At 38.0% G+C, this 8,524-nt stretch overlaps 1 protein-coding gene across 1 annotated transcript; it reads left to right on the forward strand.

Moving 5' to 3' along the window:
- Positions 1-273: 273 nt before the first annotated feature.
- Positions 274-6,043, forward strand: LOC121369871. Its single transcript, XM_041494947.1, has 4 exons — positions 274-390; positions 3,083-3,206; positions 3,790-3,869; positions 4,980-6,043. The coding sequence occupies exons 1-4, from the start codon at positions 274-276 to the stop codon at positions 5,889-5,891; spliced, it is 1,233 nt and encodes a 410-aa protein (XP_041350881.1). The 3' UTR covers positions 5,892-6,043.
- The last annotated feature ends 2,481 nt before the right edge of the window (positions 6,044-8,524 follow it).

Below are 8,524 nucleotides of genomic sequence, written 5' to 3' on the forward strand. Positions count from 1 at the left end.
TCAAAAAAAGAAACGCAAGTTTGAATTAGGTAAGTTACGTTTATGATCTTCCATTGGATGTAGAAATAACATTAGAGAACTGACAATGTTGAAATTTGAAAAGGACATCCACATTCACGTTAGCAGTGACATGAATAAAGATATAATGTCATAAGTTCAAATCAGTATCGGGTATGGCCACCAAATGTGTCGATCACTGCTTGGCACCGCCTGCCCATGACATTACCGAAATCTGCATAACACGTTGGAGTATTGCAGTCCACGTCTCTTGCAATGCCTGGACAAGCTCTTGTAGCGTCTGAGGTTGGTGTTGACGTAGTCGCAGCTGTCGATCCAAGTGGTCCCATATGTGTTCGATGGGGTTCAAATCTGGGGATCTTGTGGGCCAAGGTAGTGCAACGACATTATTTCTTTACAGGAATTCCATTGCTACTCTACCCGTATGGGGTCGAGCATTGTCATGTTGAAAAATGACATTATTTGCGTTCACAAATAGAATCACATGTGGAGCTAAAATTTCGTCTCTGTACCTAATGCCGTTTAAATTGCCTTGGATATGTACCAGGTCAGTCCTTCCGTTGAAACATTCATGACACTCCCACCACCGAAGCGATCCGCTTCCTGGATGCAGTTTTGTGCAAAACGTTCATTATGATGACGGTATACCCTTGTGCATCCGTCGGCTCTGTGCAGCGCGATTTATCACTATAGGCTATCCCCTGCCATTGGTCCTTGTGCAGTACTCGAAATTTACGGCACCATTGGAGTCTATGCTTTGAGCGGGCCATCTTGGACGTAAACCATCTTGTCTTAGGCGGTTCCTTACAGTATGGTTCAATATTCTTTGCAATCTTGGTATGGCTCCAGTGGTAGAGGCTGCTCTCAAGAACCTATCCCGTAAATGGCATAACCGGATGTAGCAATCTTGCTCAGCCGTCGTGACACGTGGCCTACCGGATCTGGGTCTATCACGGACATTTCCATTTTGGCTAAATCGATCCCAAAGGCGAGATATTGTGGTCAGGTGAACATTTAATAAACGTGCAACTGCTGAACGAGTCTCTCCTGCTTGCAATCTACCGATTGCAATGTGTCGCTGGTCATTAGTAAGACGTGGCATGACTTACAGACAAAGCATTTTACCACCAGCAAACACATAAATAAGGAAAACCCTACCACTTGAAGGCAACGTGCATCTGTGTTGCGCGTGCATTCTGAGCACGATAAATTTGTGCACGGTTTTTGCAGGTAAGCCTCATGAACAAAAATGACATTATTTAAAATGGACGTCGAAAGCTGCTTTTTTATTATTATTCCTTGCGTTCTAATGTTGTTTGGCATGCATGGAATAATGTGCCATAATTTATTTCATTTTAAACATAAAGATGTAGTCGTACCACCAGAAATAAAAAGGTTGTGTTTCTTTTTTTGAGTAGTATGTATTGTTACAGGGTTTTTTACGTACAATTTCAAGAAACATGTATTATTTGTTTGTTGGAATATTTTGTTTAATGAAATTTACATTAGAAATGACTAAATATTTAATATACCGACAGACTGATCGGTAACTACAGGTGAACCGGAAGTGATCCGGAACTGGCGCATCACCTGTATTCATGTTTCCACAGGTATCAATCACTTTGGAACTTCAACCAATCAAAGCGTGCTATTTCCACACACCCATAATGCTTTATTTCCGTCCGCCATATTGTCCCACAAGCGGTGTTTTTATGTTGATCATTGTTTAGTTCAGTTGTTCAGTAAGCATTAATACTTCCTTTGTTAGAAGGCATAATTCATAGGAACAATGGTGAAGCGATGTGCTTGTGGGGCATGCAAATCGGATGAACGGTACGAAAGTGGACAGCATTTGACATTTATACCGTTTCCGAAGCCGAAAATGCAACGAGAATTTTTTTTTAAAATGGATTCGACTATGCGGACGACCACACTCTCAACTAAATGTTGATAACATAAACAAGCACAAGTATGTTTGTTCAAAGGTGAGTGTAGTTGTGCATGAAATTATCTAATTTTTATTTATTGTTGATTATAATTTTACAAATGTTCAAAACAGTTTAAATGTATACAGTAATCCGAAGTGTAAGACAATTTGAAAAATATTCACATCACAAAATGAGGTTTTTAAAAACAAAACATTTGGAACATCACTGTATTATATAAACGTTATGATATTCCAGGAAAGTGAAAATAGAATGGCAACATCGAAACGAAAGAAAGATTCTTGAAGTATTCACAAAAAGACGTTTAAGAAAGAAAAAAATTGTATTTTGTTTCATCTTTATATTATAAAAGTTTTATTTTATTGAGAAGTATTATAGTAAAATCCTGCACATTTTTTGTATTGGGAATGAGTCTAAACAAAATGTGTCAAGTTATTATTGCGTGGATGTGTTCACCGCATTTTTCACATTAATTACTTGCTCGCATTAATTTCATGATTTACAGTAGTTATTTATTTATTTAATATTCAAATTTAAACAGACAGGAGTAGAAAACTAAGAAATGTAAATCTAAATATGGCATTATCATGATAAGGAATGGTAATACATGCGAGTCATTCAAAGTATTCTTACATTCGTTGTAATTTTACTCATTTGTAGTTTATGATCAAATCCACTCGATAGACTAATTTTCTGATTGGTTTTTTTTCTTCAGTTCTAGGCAGTGCATTACGACTGGTATACCAAAGGTTGTGGTATGTACTCTCCTGTCTATGGAAAAGTGCATATAAAAGATCCCTTGCTACATGATAAAATGTAGAGGGCTTCCTCTGATAAACGTATCAAAATGACCATATATTTGACGTCCAATAACCGATGATTAGTAAACGATGTGTTCTAGTGACGTCGTTATATAAAACAAACGTTACTCTTTTTTTTTCCTGTAATTCAAGAATATTTGAAGTGCATATCATATATATCACCATTCTAAAACATGATTTGAAGATGCATAGTATGAAATGAAATTATACAGCCATGCTTTATTTTATTTTTTCACCATTTGTAGCTTACCTTGTTAGAGTTTGCATTTTGATATCTGAAAATATTTTCTTTTACAGCATTTTGTTGGAGAGACAGGTCCAACAGAGATACACCCTGATCCAGTAGCTGCAGATGGGAGTCGATCTACACTGTCAAGGCCCCCACCAAAGAAACGGCGATTACAGGAGATTTCAATGGAAAGTAATACAGAGTAGGTAACCCCATTTAAAGCAGGTTCAAGTACATGACTTTTAAGTCACAATTTCTAAGGCTTTGCCTTCAAATACCTTGGGTGTTGTTTTCTTACTGCTTTTTAATATGTTAAAGATAATTTGCAGTCACTGGCTGAACAAATTTATTTATTGTGATTTTCACATACAAAATTAATAAAAAGAAAATACAAAATACATTCAGAGCTTCTAGAATTTTTATAAAATCCAGTAGCCATGGGATCAGTGATTTTTTTAAAATTTACTAGCCATAATTAAAAATTCACTAGTCCAACTTTACTTTAATTTTACTAATTAATAGTAGTAATCGGATTTGTCACCTAAAGAGTGAGGTTGAGCTTAAAACTCTAACATCGGGGTAGTGGGTGGAGGCAGGATAGTCATATTTACAAAATAGACTCAACTGTAACATTTGACCAAATATTTTTACTAACCGTCGGGCATGGCAATAGCAGTTATTTACTAGCCCAGCATTCAATATCATTAGCCATGGGGGTAGAGCTACCACAATCTACAAGCCCTGACATTAATTGATTACATTCTCATGATTTCAGTGCCACCAGACCCGATGACAATGAAAATGCTCCACCTACAGAACTCCATAGAGATGAAAGTACTCAAACTGAAGAAAACTGTAAGTTCCAAGGGTTCAATGCATTAATTACAAATTTATGTGTAGTAATAATAATGTGGTGTGTAAATTATTTACACAAAAATGAAACCTAAGCCACAACATATATACACCTGTATATTCAATGTACACCTGACCTACTTGTTTTTTTCCATTTCGGCTAGATGGGGTTTTGGATATTTCATGTAAAACAAAGATAATTTTTGCAACATGTTTTGCATATGGTCAATATTCGGATAAATCCGCTGAACATGCAAGTCTTTATTGGTATAAACTACAAAGTCACAAAACTTTGAGTCAGTTACCATCAGCTGTCCTTGAACCTGGTCGTAGTATTCATGATTCTGAGGCAAAATAATTGAATTGCCTTCCCTTTTCAAAATAAAATGTTTAAGTTCATCAACTGCTTGATTACTTGTAAGGTCTCTTGCAGTATACGGGCAGTTGACCTCAATTATGCCACAATCATTGTTATGACATACTTTACCATCTGGGCTGGCACCTAAAAACAAAAATTATTTATTTACCACCAGTCCACATTCATGTATGTGTCTTGTATGATACAGTTCAAGATATTTGGCTTTTGCTTTTGGTTCATTTCTTCTGCCATATTCCAAGAGAGCAGCTGATATTTCTTTGGTGTTAAATATATTCTCCAAGAATTTTGAAGATGGCACAGACTCCAGTCAAGTTGTAAAATTTCCCCAAAATTTGACGCTGTTATTCGTTTGGCCCTTGATGTTTTCCATAACTGGCAGCATGCCTGTCCCTGTGTCTGGCTTTCCAGTTTTTCTGCATCAACCAGGGCAAAATCTTTATTTAAGCAAAGATATTCATCTGTTAACTTTACAGGTGCTGGTTTTGGAAATAGTGTATTGCCGCATCCAGTTCCCACAGAGGCTTCTATATTTTTTAAGTTTCTTGTCTAAAATATAATACAAACTATTTTGTTAAGTACATTGAATATGTCTTTTTCATTCATATCTTTTCAGGGGTTTCCCCACTTGATCTCCTGGTACATAGTGCAGAGAAAACATTTAGAAGAGACAACAATGCAAAATGATGAATTGCTTAAGAAAGTACAGAAACAGAAGACACGAATAACAGAATTAGAAAACAAAATTAGAAGATGGAGAAATTTTCGGTTTTGATAGTGTCTGTAGAAGAGAGGGAAAACTGAAAGATCTGTTCCAGTATTACACAGGATTAAAGCTGTTAAGATATCTTGCACTCGTTGATTTTCTTGCACCAAGTGATGACTGCATTGCTTACAGGAAAAGTAGGCATGACATTAAAAGGCTTGCCCTGAAAGATTGTCTTTTTCTATGTTTGTATAGATTGCGGCATAATTTTGGCCTAAAAGACATATCCATGCAATTTGGACTTTTATTGCAATCTTCGAGTGACATTTTTAATGCATGGATTGAACATATATATTTCAAATTTGGGCAGTTAATTGTTTGGCCACACAGGGATATAATAATTAACAATATGCCTGCTGATTACAAAAAGGAATTTCACACAAGAATGATTATCACTGATGGCACAGAAATTACACAATCTCCTTGTGCTCTGGCTCTACAAAGTCAAATGTACAGTGACTACAAATCAAGCACTGCCTTAAAGTGCCTTATTGGTTGTGATCCATGTGTGTCATTGATGTTTGTTTCTGAACTGTTTACTGGGTCTGTATCAGACAAAGAAATTACAACAAACAGTGGGTTTTTTGATTTACTGAAAGCTCTACTTCAAAGAGGTTATTTACTGGAAGGAGATGCTGGCATGGCAGACAAAGGATTCACCATTGGGAACGAATTAGAAAAGCTAGGATTAAAACTAAATATACCGCCATTTGCTTCGTCTGGTTCACAGATGTCCCCAGGAGATACAGAACTGACACAAAAAATTGCAAAACATCGAATTCACATTGAAAGAGTAATTTCCAAAATAAAAAACTACAGAATTGTCTTTCATACAATCCCAACTTCGCTCTTCCAAAACATAAACCAGATTTGGGCTTTTTGACATTGTTTCAAGATACATTTGTTAGGGATAAATGAAATTGGAAAACAGAAAGAAAGGTTTTTACCTGATATGATAACAGTGAGCCAACGGGTACTTTCCCAAAAGGTGTATCCACTGTAGGTCCATCTTCTGATAAAATATATCCCAGTGGCGTTCCATCGAGTTGTCTCAGTTTTTTATCATCAGAAGACTCAACAAGAGGAAGTCTGAAGTGTAAAGAATTAGTACATGCGTTGCGTAACCGTATACTAAGCTTTAGTCGTTTATAAACGTGAACACCTGTTGTTTTCAAATAATAATAATACACATTGTTGATATTTAGCTATATACAAATTAGGCTACCTGTGATAAATATGAATAATATACATACCCACACACAGCCCATGAACAGAAAAAAGAAGAAAGAAAAGTTTTATTTAATTACACACTCAACACAATTTATTTACGGTTATATGGCGTCAGACATGGTTAAGGACCACACTATATTGAGAGAGGAAACCCACTGTTGTCACTTCATGGGCTACTGTTTTTGATAAGCAGCACCATCACACAGACAGGGTAGTATATACCAGTCATGGTGCACTGGCTGGAATGAGAAATGGCCCAATGGGATATGTGGATATGGGCCCCATGAACAGTGTAAAAAAAAAAAATGTGTGGTGTGTGTCTGTGTGTGTGTGTGTGTGTGTGTGTGTGTGTGTGTGTGTGTGTGTGTGTGTGTTGCATATGACCGAAATTGGTTGTGAGGTGATTTCAAACTAAATATATTACTCAAAATAATTTAAGGGTCAAAAATTTATAACTAAATAAGTTTCAGAGTGTATTAGATTGATGATGTAAACTACACCAAAAATTTAATTTATTGTTCCATATTTACAAAAAACCACAAATAAACGTCACTGTATACAAGAAAGTCACATGACATGCTGTCAAAGTTGAAGGTTGTCAAACATGGATTTTACACATTAGAACATTCGTTTAATAGTGTGTGAATCCACCCTTGGCGCGAATACACTCGACACATTGTTGCCTCATGCTGTTGATCAGACGTCTGAAGAACTCTTGGGGAATGGCCTGCCAATCTGCCATAAGAAGTTGACCCAGATCATGAAGGTTGGCCAGAGGGGCATGGTTATCCCGAACTCTCCTGCCTAATTTGTCCCAGGCGTTCTCTATTGGGGCCAAGTCAGGCGAATATGCTGGCCAATCCATCCTGGCGATACCTTGTTGTCTGAGAAAGTCCGTTACCACCCTGGCGCGGTGGGGTCTGGCATTGTCATCCTGCAGAACTGCCCCGCCGCCAATCTGCTGAAGGCCTGGGAGAACCAACGGCCGGATAATCTCATTCAGATAGCGGATTCCATTCAGATTGCCATCCACCACATAGAGGGAGGTCCTGTGGTGGATAGAGATGCCGCCCCACACCATGACGCTGCCACCATCGAACCGGTGACGTTGTCTAACGTTAACGTCAGCGAAGCGCTCCCTAGGACGTCTGTAGACACGAACCCGACCGTCGTTGAACTGGAGACTAAACCTGGACTCATCAGTGAACATCACTCGACCCCACTGAAAACGTTGCCACCGCAGATGAAGTGTGCACCAGTGGCGTCTGGCCGTTCTGTGACGTGGTACGAGTGGTGGTCGAACAGCTTGGTACCGTTGCCACAGTCGGCCAACGACACTCTGACTGACACCAAGTCTCAGAGCAACATTTCTTTGCGTATTGCCATCCTGAAGCCAAGCAATAGCCCTTCCTCGATCTTCGATAGTCAGTTGAAGTCGTACCATTGTCGAATTTGGAGTGTGTACCATACACGAACGCAAGCTCCAATTATATGGAAATTCAGCATTGGGAACATGGAATACACGTGCAAAGCGTGCAAATGAAGCGCTTTGTGAAAAAGCAAGTTATGGGCACTTAGCAGACCTTTCGCTTTCGCCCTAATTTACGTGCAAATGTAAGCATGTTTTCGCCATTAGAACTAGTCGACAGTGTCAATGACAGTGGATTTTAATTCATTTATGGGTTGCTTAGACCCACTTTCGTCAAAATGGAACAATACCATGCGTGACATTATGGTCTAGCTAATATAATTGACATTCAGAAAATAATGTCGAAAATATTGTCTGACCCTTAAATTCTTTTGAGTAGTATATAGTTGGGCGATCTATTGTAAATGTTCAAATATTACAAATAGTTTTGACAATGCAGCTTTAAGACACGTGTGTATCATTTGTTATATTCCGGTTTGTTACTTTTCTTTTTGCTTTGCACTAAAATAAACCATGCTGCAATATAAGTTTAATACCAAAATATACTCACCCAGTTTTACAGGAGCAGTTAGCCTCTGATAGCTGTTTCGTCTCCAAGCAAACTTGAATATAGAGTTTTTGTGTGCCGAGTCGTTTTTCCTCATGGACCGCCAGCATCTCGCATTCACTTTCGGTTGATTTTCGTCGGAAATGTTTATATCATGGATGTAGCCTTGCGTAAAATAATTTAAACCTTTCTCTTGTGCTTTTCTGGAAGCGAATACTGGTGGAGAAGATGGTTGTCGAGTTCCTCGACAAGAAAGCCATCCAGGAGGTAGATTTGGGCACTCCAGGATTTTATTCCCATCTGTTCTTCG

The sequence above is a fragment of the Gigantopelta aegis genome, chromosome 4, assembly GCF_016097555.1.
Source record: "Gigantopelta aegis isolate Gae_Host chromosome 4, Gae_host_genome, whole genome shotgun sequence".
NCBI lineage: Eukaryota > Metazoa > Mollusca > Gastropoda > Neomphalida > Peltospiridae > Gigantopelta > Gigantopelta aegis.

Bases quoted from the DNA above. Each gene is read 5' to 3' on its own strand.
- LOC121369871 (XM_041494947.1), top strand. From the start codon at position 274: ATGCCTGGACAAGCTCTTGTAGCGTCTGAGGTTGGTGTTGACGTAGTC. The intron at 391-3,082 runs GTAGTGCAACGA...TTTCTTTTACAG, and splicing joins TGGGGATCTTGTGGGCCAAG to CATTTTGTTGGAGAGACAGG. The intron at 3,870-4,979 runs GTAAGTTCCAAG...TAACAGAATTAG, and splicing joins TACTCAAACTGAAGAAAACT to AAAACAAAATTAGAAGATGG.